This window comes from Adiantum capillus-veneris, chromosome 22 (assembly GCF_014529385.1).
Source record: "Adiantum capillus-veneris isolate H3 chromosome 22, ASM1452938v2, whole genome shotgun sequence".
NCBI classification, from domain to species: Eukaryota; Viridiplantae; Streptophyta; class Polypodiopsida; order Polypodiales; family Pteridaceae; genus Adiantum; species Adiantum capillus-veneris.
In genome coordinates this window covers 98,782,150-98,800,841 of record NC_140952.1, presented here as the reverse complement: position 1 = coordinate 98,800,841, position 18,692 = coordinate 98,782,150, and the positions used below count along the sequence as shown (strand labels likewise).

The 18,692-nt window shown below is 46.5% G+C and overlaps 2 protein-coding genes across 4 annotated transcripts in view; one reads left to right on the top strand and one right to left on the bottom strand.

Moving 5' to 3' along the window:
• LOC147429886 (retinal-binding protein) overlaps positions 1 to 18,692 on the top strand; it is a 139,056-nt gene that overhangs the window by 90,899 nt on the left and 29,465 nt on the right. The window lies entirely within an intron of this gene.
• On the bottom strand, positions 2 to 906 carry LOC147429887 (uncharacterized). The gene has a single exon (XM_086496086.1). The coding sequence runs from the start codon at positions 869 to 871 to the stop codon at positions 17 to 19; it is 855 nt and encodes a 284-aa protein (XP_086352212.1). The 5' UTR covers positions 872 to 906; the 3' UTR covers positions 2 to 16.

Genomic DNA, 18,692 nt, shown 5'->3' with positions numbered 1-18,692 from the left:
CATAGGTCCCGAATCCCTATGAGATTGGGCGGCCGTCGATGAAGATTCTACCATCTCGAAAGAAGGCCTTTTTACCTTCTTTCCGTGCCTGAAGGACCCTGGGCATGCATGATTTCCTGTGCTCGATCTGCATCCTAGTGAGGTCCTCGTCCATAAAGATATGGCCGCCTTGGAGGCCTCGTAAGAGCACCCTTTTGCGAAAAAAGGTGGTGCGGTCCTCATCTCCTCGTAACTGCATGATCAACGGGCGAGCTCGAGTGGTGTCACGGCCGGCTCGCCATGCCTTTGTAAAAGGCATAGTCTCTTTGTAGCCTAGTTGGCTACAAAGCTCTCGTGCATCCTCCTCTGCTGAAGGTCCCTCTTTAAGGCCAGTGATCCTAACATTGTGTTTCCTCATCTGGCGCAATCGCTCCTCCTCGAGAGTAAGCTGAACCCTCAAGTGCTCTCCCATGTGAACCTCCTCGCATACCTCCTTCTTGATATTCTTTTTAACTACTTCCACCCATCCCGATTGTTTGGCCTCCATTTCTGTCTGGATCTCTTCTTTGATGTCTGCTTTCCATTTATTTTTGATCTCTACTTCTATGTCTTCGAAGCTCGAGATTTCCCCCTCTTCCCTCGAGATTTGGAGGTGGTTGATGCTTTCTTGTAGACGGTGTATCTCCGTGTTGGAGGTGTCACGGAGTTCTTCGAATGCTTTTTTCCAGGCCTCCTTTTCTTCTGTGAGGCCTCTGATGTTATCCTCCATCTGCTTCATCTTTTCCGTCATCCTCCTTACTTCGGCGTTCAGTGCCTTGTCCGCATCTTTCTTGGCCTGTGTGATAGCTCTGGCTATCATGTCCTCCACTTCTTTCCTGTCAAGAGGTGCCATGGTCGAGCTCGAGGAGGCGAGGCTGAGCGCACGGGAAGCCTAGTGTTTACAGCCCATCCCCTTGAATGTTGAGAGAGAGAGAGAGAGAGAGAGAGAGAGAGAGAGAGAGAGAGAGAGAGAGAGAGAGAGATAGATAGATAGATAGATAGTTCTATTATCGTCCTGGGAGGTCAAATATGACCTATGGGACCAAATGAACATGTCACGTGGTGTGAGTGGAGTTCATAAGTGACTCTCGATGCTCAAAAATGGCTGAAATGAGCGTCGCAATAGAGAGTCCACATCGTGGTTGGGAGAGGAAGGTATGTAGGGAGAGCTCATGGCTGAATATATGGGGAAAAGAGGACCTAATGTGGTCAAAAGCTGAGCACTCAAGTAGTGTGTGGTACTCACTCTCTCGCACTTGACGAGGGCATAAGGTGCAAAGTCGATGACACTCCTCGCCAGTGCCCCAACGTCCTGTCTCGCAGCGTAGAGAATGGGAGCTAAGACGAATGGAGGCAATGGTGCGGATCGCACTCAACGGGATGGGCTCAAGGATGTAGGAATGGGTTCGGTTACCTCGTTCCGAGAAGAAGAGAGATTTGTAGTTTGGGGCAACGTGTGTGGTGTAATGGCTGAAGCGAGAACCTCCGGATTTCTCCCAAGCCATGATACATTGGCGTTGTAAGAAGGCCTCATTAACTTGGGAGTCGATCGACGCATCCTTGACCAAGTGACATGCATCCCATTTTCCAAACCATTTCTTGATATCAAGCATCCACCCCGAACTTAGTATTTTGCTCTTGCATGTCTTTTGAACCTTTTGACTTGCTTCATATGCGATTCTAGGAAGTCGATGCAAAGGGCTACGTTGTGTCTTACGCATGTACTCCACAACCCTTTCCATGCCCAAGACCTCAATGGGAAGCGATCCGGACTCAAGAAGTAAGAGCATGTAGGGTGTTTGTGTCTTGACTTGGAGAAAGTTGGTGAGAAAACGCTTTTGGACATTCTCAAACTCTTTCCAAGTAGACTTCCCGATGCTTCCACCCCACACCTCCACTCCATAAAGAAGCACCGGTGTCACCAATGTGTCAAAGAAGTACTTTTTGAGAGCCCAACACTTGATCTCTCCTGCATTGCACATGTTCTCAAATGCATAATAAGCCCTCTTTCCGGCTTCCAAGCGACGCATTGCACAATCCTTCCATTTATGATTGGATGGAACCTCAAGGCCAAGGTACTTGAAGTGATCTACCACTTCAAGTTTCTCATTGTTGTATACAATGCATGGATTTTCGTCATTGAGGGTCTTTACAAGCATAACCTTGGTTTTGGATCCATTCACGATCAGCCCGCTATGTAGAGAGAGAGAGAGAGAGAGAGAGAGAGAGAGAGAGAGAGAGAGAGAGAGAGAGAGAGAGATTTGAACTCAAGACTTAGTACCAGACTTCACTTTAACACGAGGAAGACTCTATTGGAGAGAGAGAGAGAGAGAGAGAGAGAGAGAGAGAGAGAGAGAGAGAGAGAGAGAGAGAATGAAATGAAATGTTATATCGAACGTCTTCAAAAGGCCAAAATGACCTATGAGACCAAATTGATACAATCTTGGTGGATCTAATACAATGTCTAGGTACAAAATAAAAATTAAGTAAAGTGAAAAACTAAAATCATCATCATGATGCCCGGCATCGGGCATTGTCCGAGAAAGTATTGCATTGGTCGCAGAGCATTGTCAATGTCCGCCTCTGTAAATAGTCACATTGGACGTCTCCCATGTGGTGCTAGAATAGTCTTGATACTCTGATGGTGCCTCCGTCGATGTCGTGGTCGCCCTCGTAAACTTGGGCGCCTAGCTCTCCCAAGCTCAATGGCTCTGTTAACTAATATACCTTTGGTATAGGTGGGTTCTGAAGTCTGCTGTGAAGCTTTCTCATCTGACTGCCGAGCCAGAGAGAGAGAGAGAGAGAGATGCAAAGCTGCCTGTGGCGAAACCCCAAACGTGCATGGCTCTATCTGCAATGAAACCCCAAGTGCGAACTCCGTTTGCGGTTGTGCCCTAACCTATTTATTGTTGCGCGCTTTTGCCTTGCAGTGCCTACGCGCTTCTGCCTTGCAGTCCTTGTGCGTCTTTACCCAGCAGTCCCTGCTCGTCTTTGCTTGAAGCACCAACAACTAAACATCCCTTGGTCCCTTGCTTGCAAGCTGTTTGCAGCACCTTTTGTGTCACAAACTACCACTGCTCGCAAATCCCATCTTTTTCTGTTACGCTACAGTGCAAGGGTTTGCAATTCTTTAGGCATCTTTTTCAGTAAATTTCGAGAGCCCACAGTTGTAATGTGCTCCAAAAGTGCCTTCCCTTTGGCTACCGTATGAGGTTCTCCATTGCTTCTCCTGCATTGCACATGAGAGAGAGAGAGAGAGAGAGAGAGAGAGAGAGAGAGAGAGAGAGAGAGAGAGAGAGCTTCAACTTCTACCCTTTGATCAATTCTTGCTCCATGGCAGCCACCATACATGCACTTGGCGTCACAACAACTGCCCACGCACCCTTCACCTAGACATATGACTTGACTACGAAGGACCTAGCCAGTATCGAGGCGACCACTAGAGATTACATGGCCAGACACTGGTTGGGCGTATGGTGGGCCTCTCCCCTTCACACGGCACATTCGCGAGTGGCTTCGGTCTACCCTGGATGACCCTTGATGTACCATCTCGGAGCTCATCATGTTGGGTTGTTGCATCTTGCAAGTGCAACTTTCAAACGACTGATGTGCCGAGTCTCTCTGAAGTCGCTCTCCTATTGTTGCAGGGACCTGACTGTTGTTTTAGAGCACTGGACACCAGACTTCGATGTTGAGGATTTTGATCGCCAGCAAAGGATCCCTCATTTTCCAGTCACTCTCCCCTTTCCATCACTCCCAGCCCATCTTTCAGGTTGTGTTACTAGTGTAGCCGCTAGGTGGGGCCTGGTTATACCAGGTTCATTGGCTACAAAGATCGGCACACCACAGATACACATCAATCCACTCGGGGACACCCATTTCCCAGATACAGTACAACTTCGCGATCCCACCACAGAGAAGGTTCGTTTACAGAGGTTGGTGGTTATTGGTCGCTCAGATCAGTGTCTTAAATGCCATTAGTTTGGGCACATGGTGAGAGATTGTCCTTCCCATCCTCCGCATCGCTCTGAGCCACAACATCCCCCACCTTAGGGCGCAACGGGTGGTTGGCAAAAGGCCCCTCGTCTAGATACTTTTCGGCAGGCACCGCCTCCAGCAACACCACACTCACCACCTCGACAGCCTGTCTCCCTGACAATCTCTCGAGTCTTAGCTACTCAGTCGGTTCAGACGCTATCGGACATACCCCCTACTTTGCGGCATCCACCCAAAGCTTCCTCGCATTTAGTTATGGAGATAGACTTCCCACCTATGCCATCTTCACCAGCCTCTTCTTCCCTCCCACTGACACTACAATACCATCACCGCTTGCCGCACAACCCCACCCATGACACTCAATCCTCTCCTCCTCTACTGTGCGCTCCACCCACCCCTCATGTTCCTAGATCCTTCCTAGCTTTTGCGCCTCTAGCTTGGCAGTTTTCTAGAACTGAGTAATCATTGGTCCGTTATTGGTTTGCCTGTACATTTTAGGACGTGCATAGAAGGTACGCTCTCTTCTAGGTAGTAGGCAGAGTCCCATGCTCTTCTTCTCCCTACGTTTTACTGGCTTTGAGACATGGACAAAAGTTTCAGTTATGGATTTTGTTCTTCGCCACACCTTGCACGCTATCCAGACTTGGGCAAGCTGCATTCCATCATACCTTGCTACAGACAGACTGGCACAGAGCATAGGAGCCATACAATGGCTCTATACAGAGGACTGCAATTGTTTACTGCTAGTTTTATCCGTGGACCATACTACATCGATCCCTCCCACCATGCGAGTATCGTCAGAGTGGGCAGTAGTCTCCACACTCGGATGCTCTTCTAACTACTTTGGTTTGTGGTTTACAGCTGCTCACTCCTTTGCTCTAGGACAGCTCCTCTGACCACTTCCCCATGATGACGAGGATGCCCTTCCTTTAGCCCTTGTTCCACGGCTTCGGCCAGGGATCAAGATAGCATGGCATTGATCTTCAGTCTTGTAGCCGTTGACACAATTGATGTATGCTTCTGAGGTTTCAGATTCATCATTGGTTGACACATGGATTTACATATTGTCACTTGGAATGTCAATGGCTTGCATCACACTAGCATTAGTGGTTCCAAACAGAATTTTCTTCATAGAGATTTGTGCTCTCATGTAGACTGAGATCTGGATATCGTTCTTGTGCGGGAGCACAAGTTATGTATGAATAGTTACCGCATTTTGAGAAACTGGGATTGGATACACGTACTCTAGTAGTTGTGTATGCATTTCTGTGGAACCTCGTTGGCGCCATTGTGTTCATGACCATGGTACTTTAGTACATGGTAGAGCGATGTGATACCCTGGTTGGTGTGATGTGCATCCATGCCTCCACTTCAGCTAGGGAGAGGGCTGAGTTGTGGCAACAGACTGTACATGCATTCAGCGTAACGGCGAAACGTTTCAAGGCCGAAACGTTCACCCTGAAACGCGGTGTTTCACCACGAAACGTTTCAGTTCAAAATGAGAGCACAATGAAACGTGAGACCGAAACTTGCATTTAGCGACTGTGAAACTAAAACTATGGTAACTTGTTGTTAGTGAAACGGCTTGTGTTTCACTTGGTGAGCGAAACGTTTCACCTGTCTTGACCTATCGAAACGCGTTTCATGGTGACGCTGCATGCATTGCCTCCTATGGATTCGTCGGTTGTCGATGGCGATTTCAACAATGTAGAAACCAGTGAGGATTGGCTCACCATTCAACCGCCATCCTTACCATATGTAGTAGTGTGAAAGAGATGCTTGGGATAGATTCCTTTTTGCAGTTTTTGGCACAAAGCCTAGCATATTTCATCTGTGGCTCGCACTCCGCAGTCAATGCAGTTTCGGTGGGGTTTTATACGAGAATCAAGTCGTCTGCTAGAGAGACTCTACAGATTTTATGTGCTCTCATGTTTGGGATGCTCGCTGGGACCTCAACTGAAGTCTCACTCCACTCCTTTCAGCATATATGGTTGAGGAGCTAGTGGGTTTAGCCCTTGCCTGGTCTACTCTGCTGGTGTGGTCCAGCTTGGTCTAGACCAGCTTCGCCCTTGTCTAGCTTGTCTAGTCCATCTTCGCCTTGTCCAGCTTAGTCTAGCTGGTCTAGTCTCCCTGTCTAGCCGGAGTGGTCTAGCCTGGTCAAGTCAGTCTAGACATCCAAACTTCTTACAATAGGCACTATTGAGGGGGAGCAGGAGAGTGAGTCCTCTTAGTTTGGAGAAGATTTTGACCATTCAGCAGGTTTTGCATCACCAACAGATGTCCCAGTGAGAGTTAGCAGCGGGCAAGCGTGGATTAAGACACAGAGACAGAGAGTGGGTCCCTCCTACCCCTCTTAAGCTTTTGAGGTGGATGACAAGTGGGTCCCTCATGCCCCTCTTATAGTATGGTTGTGCTGTAGATCTGCATCCTTTCTAGGGTACATCATGAGGAAATGTTAAGAGTGGATGCGGATGATTTTGGAGGCACGGCCCACAGGTTTCACAATCCCTATGCTTTTATGAGTAGGAGGTTTTACAGAGAATGCTTTATATCAATTGAATACACAGCATTGGATTTAGTGGTTTTCACTACATCGCCTGAGGTGGACAAAGCTTTGGGAAGATCACAATCTAGATAGCTACATTTCACCACCTGATTAGAATATCTTTATCCCTATGTGCATAATGCCACTTGATGTGGCATGATTCTAACGGAAAAGAATTGACAGCCTCGCACAACACAGAGAGAGAAATGAAATGTTATATTAACTCTAGAAAAAGGTCCGAAACCTTCTCTGAACAAGCAGTGCAAGCGGCCGCGTTTCTCATAGTACGTCGGGCAATGACATGTGTAGTGCAGCTCTGTCTTTGGCTCTAAGTTACATAGGTGACATATCTTGGCCCCTGCTAGCACCCCTCAAAATCGGCCAGTCTCGATCTGGAGCTGATGTGAGGATGTGCGTATCTGCCCAATAGCTCATCTTATCCCATGAGATAAGTGTGTATCCATGTATGCAGGCCTAGTCACAAAGCCGTCCTCCGTGAGTTGGAGAAGATGCTCTTTGTAGAAGGCCATCTTCGTGCCCTCTCCTGTGTCGGCTGTATCCATGTGCTCCTGGTATCTAGTTCAATCAAATCTTGGCGTATGAGTCTGGTGATCTCTGTCCGTGTGAGAGACAGGGAGGGTGAAACCGGCCTGTACTTTCAAAAAGGGCGGTAGACTTTAGACTTAAACCTTATTTGCTTTCACCCATTTAATTTGTCGCCCACTTTACCTGTACTTTCAAGACACAACAAAGGGGAGAGGGATACAGGCTGCTAGATTGCACCTATATGAGTAGACCGACACCAGATTGGCCCCTAACTTAGGCGCCCCTTTCGGTATTTCTTTATTGTTTAAAAGAGGGAATAAACGCTGTGGTTCCCTACAAGCTGCCCCGCACAAGCTTGGCTGAATTTCAACTGTTCCGGCCCGATTTCAGCAGCATAACTGTACTAGGACCCTTCACAGTCAGTATTCCTACGCATTGAATGACTTTCCCGACGCATACGGGAACTTTGCAAAACCTGGCGAGAATCTGCAGCACGCTGAATTCTCAGTTTTCAGCCCCGAAAATGCGCCAGATCACCTATACAGCGGTCCCCTCGCGTCCCCGAACCTCCTGGGGGTATTAGGGACCGTTTAGGGCCAAAACCCTAAACCTGCAAAAATACACAGCAGGCTGTAATTTACTGTTTCGGGCTCCGTTTCGCGTGCCGGTCGCATCCGTAGCAAGTCCTCGAGCTCTTGCACCTGTAGGGCTACTTGCCCTTTGAATCGGAGAAGATTTCTGGCGTGAACCTCTCCGAATTCACCTGTACCTGCGGGGGATTAGCTAGCGTGCGGGGGATTAGCCGCTAGCTAATCCAGTCCCTGTGCAAGAGGCTCTTGCCTCGGCAATCGCGCAGGAACCCACACAACTGTACATTGGTCAATTGAGAAGCCCACTAGAGGGGCATAACATACTGCCATAGGGGAGAGAGAGGGCAGTGCGTAGCATGCAGGGCAACACTCTTGGCACCGCACTGTACATAGGAGGGAAAGGAAGCACTCCATAGCTCTTAACCTGTGAGATAGAAGCTTGAAAATGAGCCTCTTCCCTCTAAATTCAGCGCCACCTTCTCTTGCATGAGGAAAGTGCACAGAAATGTGCCACTTTGCACATTTACAAGGTATTTCCCGTTTCGGGGTTGCCACCTAAAAATCTCCCGACCGGTTGCCCGGTTAACTTCACGGCAGAGTAATAAAATGTTCCCCTTGTCATTCCGGAGGTAATGATGCGGACACATTTTCAGGTCCCAAAATAGCAGTTCCCTAAATTTTAGGAGATGTTGCCATTGTATCTTTCTAGGTCATCTGACCCCCTTTGTACACTGCAGCCACACCCAAAACTGAAATGTAGCCTCTGTAGCAAAGGATTCCACTTTGGTTAGTCAATGACCCCACTTTGGCTAACCATAGTCCTTGTCCAACCTTAGTGCTCTCTTGCCCTCAGGCCTGGACTCCCTCTCAACAGTTCCACACTAGGTATGCAATGCAGGGCAGTTAGATTTCGCGAGGGGGGTTTCCAAAAAGTGAAAGTAAATAAATAATAAGAAAGAAATCAACAAAAAGGATAGATAGTAGTCACACGTTGGTGACATACCCCCCTCTTGAAATCTCAAACGTCCTCGTTTGCATCTATGTCGTACATGCTCACAGTCAACACTGATGTATTCAACACCTGTCGACATATGTACGACACATAGATGCTCATTGTCAACCCTGGTGTAGTCAACACCTCGTCGACACGTGTATTGCCTGCGTGTGAACCCTGTCCCAATGACATAGTGGTAGCTTGGCACTCTGCCATTGCTTTGAGTCACTAACTTTCCAATGACAAAATGGTAGGCACACATTTTGCCACTGTCTTATAGTACACGTTGGACCCAGTAACACTTTCGAGCATACCCAAACCGACAGTTTAAGAATGCAGTTACACATGTACCCTTTAATAGAAGCAATTACTGTATCCTTGACAAACTGACAAGAAATACTCACTTCTATAGCACTAACCAAAGTTTTGGACATTCCATAAGAGCAATTGCCAAACTGACAATCTGTACAACTCTAACATTGATGTAACATGGACTTCATTTGAGCTCACTTTAAATACCATGTACATCATTTCTTTCAGAAGCCATTGTCACACTGACAATCCTTGTAGCTTTGAAACTCAAGGGGTCAAGGTAGGTTGCAAATCGAAGGCTTCAAGGTAAAGTGATAACACAGTTGGTGACTTTGCAAGTTCACCTTCTTCCATCCACTTAGCATCGATTGGTGGATAGTTTCTGAACTTCACCAAGTAACGCCTAGCAACCTTGCCTTTCACTTTTCTTTCTTTATGTGCCAAAATCTGTTCCGGGACCAAGATCTCGTCAAGTTCCTCGACTTCGGGCTGATCTTTAGCTAGCATATCTTCTGGCACATCACCCACATAGGGTCTGAGAAGACTCACATGTAACGCATTGTGAATCTTCCAACTCTCAAGCAATTTCAGCCTATATGCAACATCATTGATTATGTCGCATAACTTGAAAAGGCCCATAGTAACGCATGCTGATCTTTGGAAACAATCTTTCCTTGCCCTTCATCTTCTTTAACCTTGCCTTTTCAAATCGTAGAAGCACCCAATCACCAAGTGAAAATACCACTTCACGACGGTGACGATGAGCTGCTTTCTTTTGCTTTGCCTGACTCTTTTCTAAGGCCACTTTGACCTTCTTGTACATTTCATCCATGTTCTGAACATACTTGTCTGCTTCCAATATCTTGTCCTTTGTATGCAGTATGGGGGGAACTTTCTTGCCACCTTCAACTATCTCAAAAGGTGCCTTGCCAGTTCTTGAATGCACTGTATTATTGTATGCATACTCCACCAATGGCAAATATTGCTCCCATTTTCCTTTATGCTCTGACACATAGCACTTCAGCAGATCTAGGACAATAGAATTTGCCTCTTCTGACTGCCCATCTATTTGAGGATGAAATGATGAAGAGAATTTGAGCGATGTGCCTATATTCTCAAACAAGCTACTCCTGAACAAACTTGTCACCCGTGGATCACGATCGTTAACAATCGACTGTGGCATGCCATGATACTTGAAAATATTGCTCCTAAACAAGCGTGCCATCTGATTTGGCTTTATCTTCTTCCTGACAGGAATAAAATGAGCCTGCTTGCTGAATCTGCAAATTATGGTCCAAATACCATCGTTTCCTGTCTGCGTTCTTGGAAGATCACGGATAAAATCAATAGCAATACTTTCCCATGGTTTATCTGGAATAGGTAGTGGTTGCAATAACCCTGGTGCCTTTTGCCTGTCAAACTTGACCTTCTGGCAAATTAGGCATTCTCGCACAAAGGCATCCACATCTCTTCTCAATGTAGGCCAATAGAAGAATGTCTCAACCGCTTTAACAGAAGCATCGATACCACGATGCCCTGCATACGGTGGGATATGACTCTCTCCATAACTTTGCGTCGATCCATCCATTAGTTGCTCGAAGACCCTTGCGAAATCTTCATCATTTGCATATTGTTCCCTCATATCATCAAGTTCATGATGGTAAGGAATTGACACAGCTGAAATTTGTGGCTTCCTTGACAAGGCATCAGCCACAACATTCTTCTTGCCTTCCACATGCACAATCTGAAAGTGGAACATGGACAAGATATTTGCCCATCGCATATGCTTCTCAGATAACTTTCCATGTGTCAAGAAGTATGGCAAGGTCTGATGGTCCGTTTGGACAACAAAGTCTGCACCTAGCAGGTAGTGTTTGCAACTTAAGAGCGCATAAATCACGGCCTGCAGTTCTTTTTCATGGACTTGCATAGTCTTTGCTAGCCCTTGCAAGATTCTACTCTCATAGACTACTACCCTGCCATCTTGCATTAGCACCGCACCAATGCTACTACCGCAGGCGTCACACTCGACCAAAAATGACTTCCTAAGATCTGGCAACACAATGAGTGGATTTGAAGTCATCTATTCCTTTAAGAGATTAAAAGCTGAAATCTCTTTCTGTGTCCATCTAAAGGTGACTGCCTTCTTTTGAAGAGCATGTAAAGGTGAAGCAATCTCAACGAAATTTCGGATAAACCTTCTGTAATAGGAGCATAGTCCCAAGAAACTTCGGACATCGTGCACCGTCTTCAAATCTGGCCATGACTTGATTGCTTCAACTCTAGCAGGATCCATTTTGACACCATCCTTTGAGACAATGTGTCTGAGAAAATGAATCTCCTCCAAAAAAATTCTCTTTTCTTTGCATTGATGAGCAACCTATGACTGCGTAGCTCTTTGAACACAATGGCAAAGTGATGTCTATGCCGCTCTTCATTCTTTGAGTAGACTATCATGTCATCAAAGAATGTACCAACAAACTGCTGGTGTGGATGGAAAATTCTGTCCATCAACCTATTGAACGTAGCAGGAGCATTTGTGAGACCAAAGGGCATCACTAAACATTCGTAAAGGCCAAACGTCGTTCTAAAAGCAGTCTTGTGCACATCCTCTGATCTAATGCGGATCTGATGGGACCCACTCTTTAGATCTATCCTGCTAAACATAGCTGCTTATTCTAATTTGTCCAGAATATCATCAATTCTAGGTATAGGGAACCTATTCTTGATGGTATTCTTGTTCAGTGCACGGTAGTCGATGCACATACGCCATGAGCCATCCTTTTTCTGCGCCAACAACATTGGAGAACAGAATGGGGATGAACTGGGCTGAATTAGCCCCTTTTCTAACAGCTCTTGTACTTGGCCCATTATCTCTTTTTGCTGAGCCGCACTAACCCTATACGGAGGCTTATGTGGTGGGCTACTGCCTGCACCAAATCTATCGCATGGTCCTCGGGTCTCTCTGGCGGTAATTTAGACGGTAATGAATGGGAAAAACAGTCACTATACTGTTGTAAAAACATTGACCTTTCTTTATCTAGCACAGATAAATTTGATTCATCACAATCTGATACTTCACGTGCAAAAACCAAGTACGCAGAAAGATGCTTTTTCATTACAGAAGTAATAGCAGAAGCTGATACAGTGGGAACAGACTCCCCTTTAAGCTTTACATCCAAAATGTGAGTCTTTCCCCTACTCTGTACAGTGACTTTTTGTTGTAGGCATCCATGATTCCGTGTACTGGAAACAACCAAGGGATACCTAGCAACACATCACATCCGTCTAGTGGCATGATGTAAAATTCTTCAGTATCTACACAGGACTGGATATGTAGGCGCAACTTTCCAATGATGGGTGTCACAGCCTCTGTATGGCCTTGACATGCCAAACCTGCCTCTGCTGTATACCCCATCTCTTCATATCTAATTCCCAACTTTGAAGCCAATTCTGGGGAAATGAAGTTGGCTTTGGCACCTGGATCAAAGAAGATAAGCACTGTTTGATCCCTGACCTTTCTCCATGCTCTGCAAAGCTTACTTGCATCTGAATTTGGCTTATTGCCCAGCATATCTGGCACTAGACCAGCCATGGGCTTCTTTCCTTTCTTGCCACTAGACCAGCCATGGACAATTGTAAGCAATGTGGCCACGCTGCTTACAGATGAAGCATTTGTTCTCTGACCTCAGGACCTTCTTTTGCTCTTCCGACTTGCGAGGAAAACGTCTTTTCCATTTCTTTGCTGGTCCCTTTTCTGATTCAGCGGTAGCTTTGCCTTTCCTTGTGTTGGTTGGCTGGCTACCTCGATGAGCTACGTCAAAGTAGTGACTTTGGTCTTCGTGCAGTACTTTCTCAATCCTTTGGGTAGACCACAACAGTATTTATCAATCTGTTCTGTCAATGGCACAAACCTATAGGAAGTTACTGAAAGTAGAGCTTTCGAAAACTTCCGATTGTAGTCATCGAGATTCTTGCAAGTGGCAGCATGAACCTGGTGCCATTCTGTCATGACATCTGCTTCAAAGTCATCAGATAACCATGCTGTTGCAAAAATCTGCTTGAAGTAAATCCATGTGGACGGAGCTTGCCCCTGCAGCAATAAAGTTGTCCACCATTGTCCCGCATTCCCTGTCAAGAAAGTGGCTGCCTTGCAGACCTTTGAAGCCTCTATAATGTTTCCCCCTGCATAGGCCTTGTCAAACTGCAGGAGGAATGAGAGAGCCTTCTTCCTGTCATCAAAGCCTATAAAGGTCGTGAATGTCACACCTTTGCCACCTTCTTTGTACCAAGTTGGCCTCTCCAGAGGCGTTGAGTTGTCATATGGAAGTGACTGAAACATGGGAACACTGTTAGGGTTCATTTGTGTTCGCTGACCGCAATTAAGTTTACCTGGAAATGCCATATTTGGCTGCTGATTTGTAATCCCAACCATACCAAAATTTGCCTGTGGCATCCCAAATTGGCCCCGAGTGCTTTGAAACCTTGGTAGCATGCCCGTGACACCATACATGGGGTTAGGCATCATCGTTTGAGCACCCCTGAACACTGTTCCTGGCGTGTAAAACTGATTTCCAGGTGCATGACCAGTCATGCTCTGGAATACCGATCCACCTCCAAAATAGCCAGGGTGTATTGAAGGTGGTGGGAAGACCTGTTGCATAGCCTGTAGGTTGCTTCCCTGCCCGTTAGAACCAGCTATAGGTTGTTGAAAAGTGGCTGGCTGAACTGGTACAACTTGAAAGACTGGCATCTCAGCCACCTGTTCTTGCACCTTCGGCACAGGTATTGGAGAGTGCATGTTCTCCGTTAAGTGTACAGGTGTTTCCATTGACTCTGCAGTATGAATCACCTGTGTTCGAGCCTTAAGAGGCTTTTGAATATGATCTAGTGACCCAAGTTGGTGAGACGGAAGAGGAGGTTGCAAAAAGGCTAACAACCTCGGGTTCTGCATTACTTGTGTGAACATAGCCACAAGAGTAGCCAACTGGGTCCTGAATATATCATCATCCGTCTCTGGTGTTCTTGAAGACTCACGCACTTCATGTGTCTGTTGACCCTGTGAAGAGGAAACCTCTTTAGTCACATCATATGGTCTGTCAGCCATAATTGCAATTCCCTGTGTCTGGTTTGTCAGCCATAATTGCAATTCCCTGTGTCTTCAAACCCAAACTGACCAAGGCTCACTTCTATGGGAAAAAGTGATTTAATCCCGGCGATGGAACCATGAAACCGGCCTGTACTTTCAAAAAGGGCGGTAGACTTTAGACTTAAACCTTATTTGCTTTCACCATTTAATTTGTCGCCCACTTTACCTGTACTTTCAAGACACAACAAAGGGGAGAGGGATACAGGCTGCTAGATTGCACCTGTATGAGTAGACCGACACCAGATTGGCCCCTAACTTAGGCGCCCCTTTCGGTATTTCTTTATTGTTAAAAAGAGGGAAAAAATGTTGTGGTTCCCTACAAGCTGCCTCGCACAAGCTTGGCTGAATTTCAATTGTTCCGGCCCGATTTCGGCAGCATAACTGTACTAGGACCCTTCACAGTGAGTATTCCCACGCATTGAATGACTTTCCCGACGCATACGGCACTTTGATAAACCTTGCGAGAATTTGCAGCACGCTGAATTGTTTGTTTTCAACCCCGAAAATGCGCCAGATCACCTGTATAGCGGTCCCCTCGCGTCCCCGAAGATCAAAGATAAAATCCATAGCAATACTTTCCCATGGTTTATCTGGAATAAGTAGTGGTTGCAATAACCCTGGTGCCTTTTGCATGTCAAACTTGACCTTATGGCATATTAGGCATTCTCGCACAAAGGCATCCACATCTCTTCTCAATGTAGGCCAGTAGAAGAATGTCTCAACCGCTTTAACGGTAGCATCGATACCACGATGCCTTGCATACGGTGGGATATGACTCTCTTCCATAACTTTGCGTCGCAATGGCTTTGTGACACACAATCAGCCATGCATCATCATGAACCCATCTTTGAGAAGATAGTGTTCATGACCTTGTCCATCCATTAGCTGCTCGAAGACCCTTGCAAAATCTTCATCATTTGCAGACTGTTCCCTCATATCATCAAGTTCATGATGATAAGGAATTGACACAGCTGAAATTTGTGGCTTCCTTGACAAGGCATCAGCCACAACGTTCTTCTTGCCTTCCACATGCACAATCTGAAAATGGAATATGGACAAGATATTTGCCCATCGCATATGCTTCTCAGATAACTTTGCCTGTGTTAAGAAGTATCGCAAGGTCTGGTGATCCGTTTGGACAATGAAATCTGCACTTAGCAGGTAGTGTTTCCAACTTGAGAGCGCATGAATGACGGCCTGCAGTTCTTTCTCATAGACTTGCATAGTCTTTTCTGGCCCTTGCAAGATTCTACTCTCATAGGCTACTACCCTGCCATCTTGCATTAGCACTGCACCAATGCTACTACCACAGGCGTCGCATTGGACCACAAATGACTTCCTAAGATCTGGCAAAACAACGACTGGATCTGAAGTCATCTTTTCGTTTAAGAGATTAAAAGCTGAAATCTGCTTCTGTGTCCATCTAAAGGTGACTGCCTTCTTTTGAAGAGCATGTAAAGGTGAAGCAATCTCAGCGAAATTTCGAATAAACCTTCTGTAATAGGAGCATAGTCCGAAGAAGCTTCGGACATCGTGCATCGTCTTCAAATGTGGCCATGACTTGATCGCTTCAACTTTAGCAGGATCCATTCTAACACCATCCTTTGAGACAATGTGTCCGAGAAAATGAAAAACTGCACTTTTCTTTGCATTGATGAGCAACCTATGGCTGCGTAGCTCTTTGAACACAATGGCCAAGTGATGCCTATGCTCCTCTTCATTCTTTGAGTAGACTATCATGTCGTCAAAGTAGTGACTTTGGTCTTCGTGCAGTACTTTCTCAATCCTTTGGATAGACCACAACAATATTTATCAATCTGTTCTGTCAATGGCACAAACCTATAGGAAGTTACTGAAAGTAGAGCTTTCGAAAACTTCCGATTGTAGTCATCGAGATTCTTGCAAGTGGCAGCATGAACCTGGTGCCATTCTGTCATGACATCTGCTTCAAAGTCATCAGATAACCATGCTGTTGCAAAAATCTGCTTGAAGTAAATCCATGCGGACGGAGCTTGCCCCTGCAGCAATAAAGTTGTCCACCATTGTCCCGCATTCCCTGTCAAGAAAGTGGCTGCCTTGCAGACCTTTGAAGCCTCTATAATGTTTCCCCCTTTATAGGCCTTGTCAAACTGCTGGAGGAATGAGAGAGCCTTCTTCCTGTCATCAAAGCCTATAAAGGTCGTGAATGTCACACCTTTGCCACCTTCTTTGTACGAAGTTGGCCTCTCCAAAGGCGTTAAGTTGTCATATGGAAGTGACTGAAACATGGGAACACTGTTAGGGTTCATTTGTGTTCCCTGACCGCAATTAAGTTGAACTGGAAATGCCATATTTGGCTGCTGATTTGTAATCCCAGCCATACCAAAATTTGCCTGTGGCATCCCAAATTGGCCCCGAGTGCTTTGAAACCCTGGTAGCATGCCCGTGACACCATACATGGGGTTAGGCATCATCGTTTGAGCACCCCCGAACATTTTTCCTGGCCTGTAAAACTGATTTCCAGGTGCATGACCAGCCATGCTCTGGAATACCGATCCACCTCCAAAATAGCCAGGGTGTATTGAAGGTGGTGGGAAGACCTTTTGCAGAGCCTGTAGGTTGCTTCCCTGCCCGTTAGAACCAGCTATAGGTTGCTGAAAAGTGGCTGGTTGAACTGGTACAGCTTGAAAGACTGGCATCTCAGCCACCTGTTCTTGCACCTTAGGCACAGGTATTGGAGAGTGCATGTTCTCCGTTAAGTGTACAGGTGTTTCCATTGACTCTGCAGTATGAATCACCTGTGTTCGAGCCTTAACAGGCTTTTGAATATGATCCAGTGACCCAACTTGCTGAGACGGAAGAGGAGGTTGCAGAAAGGCTAAAAACCTCAGGTTCTGCATTACTTGTGTGAACATAGCCACAGCAGTAGCCAATTGGGTCCTGAATATATCATCATCCATCTGTGGTGGTCTTGAAGACTCACCCACTTCATGTGTTTGTTGACCTTGTGAAGAGGAAACCTCTTCAGTCACATCATCCGGTCTGTCAGCCATAATTGCAATTCCCAGTGTCTGGTCTGTCAGCCATAATTGCAATTCCCTGTGTCTTCAAACCCAAATTGACCAAGGCTCACTTCTATGGGAAAAAGTGATTTAATCCCGGCGATGGAACCATGAAACCGGCCTGTACTTTCAAAAAGGGCGGTAGACTTTAGACTTAAACCTTATTTGCTTTCACCCATTTAATTTGTCGCCCACTTTACCTGTACTTTCAAGACACAACAAAGGGGAGAGGGATACAGGCTGCTAGATTGCACCTGTATGAGTAGACCGACACCAGATTGGCCCCTAACTTAGACGCCCCTTCCGGTATTTCTTTATTGTTAAAAAGAGGGAATAAACGTTGTGGTTCCCTACAAGCTGCCCCGCACAAGCTTGGCTGAATTTCAACTATTCCGGCCCGATTTCGGCAGCATAACTGTACTAGGACCCTTCACAGTGAGTATTCCCACGCATTGAATGACTTTCCCGACGCATACGGGCACTTTGCAAAACCTGGCGAGAATCTGCAGCACGCTGAGTTCTTTATTTTCAGCCCCGAAAATGCGCCAGATCACCTGTACAGCGGTCCCCTCGCGTCCCCGAACCTCCTCGGGGTATTAGGGACCGTTAAGGGCCAAAACCCTAAATCTGCAAAAATACACAGCAGCTGTAGTTTACTGTTTCGGGCTCCGTTTCGCGTGCTTGTCGCATCCGTAGCAAGTCCTCGAGCTCCCGCACCTGTAGGGCTACTTGCCCTTTGAATCGGACGAGATTTCTGGCGTGAACCTCTCCGAATTCACCTGTACCTGCGGGGGATTAGCCGCTAGCTAATCGAGTATCTGTGCAAGAGGCTCTTGTCTCGGCAATGGCGCATGAACCCACACTTTTGTACATAGGTCAATTGAAAAGCCCACTAGAGGGGCATAACATACTACCATAGGGGAGAGAGAGGGCAGTGCGTAGCGTTCAGGGCATCACTCCTGGCACCGCACTGTACATAGGAGGGAAAGGAAGCACTCCATAGCTCTTAACCTGTGACAGAAGCTTGAAAATGAGCCTCTTCCCTCTAAATTCAGCGCCACCTTCTCTTGCATGAGGAAAGTGCATAGAAATGTGCCAAAAATCCATAGCTTTGTTCGCGGTTCCTGAAACTGGACTTACGAACACATCCTCTCCGGTCCTCTCAAAGCTGCATATGCTCTCGTCAGTCTAGTCTCTGATTCTCTCCTTAGTGAAAACACCGGCCCACCGAGGACTACCCCAAGATAAGTATATGCATTTGTGTACTCCACAGTCTCCTGACCATACGTAAATGTGGGCGCTGACCTCCTGACCCATTGTGGTGTGGTGTTGAACACCATAACCTTGGTTTTCCCCAGGTTGACAGACAATCCACTATCACGAGCAAATGCATGCAAAGCATCCAAATGACGTTGCATCCCCTCTGGAGAGTCAAAAATCAGCACAATATCATTAGCATATAGTAACAACAGAATCCATTTCCGTGCTAGCTGAGCCCCCC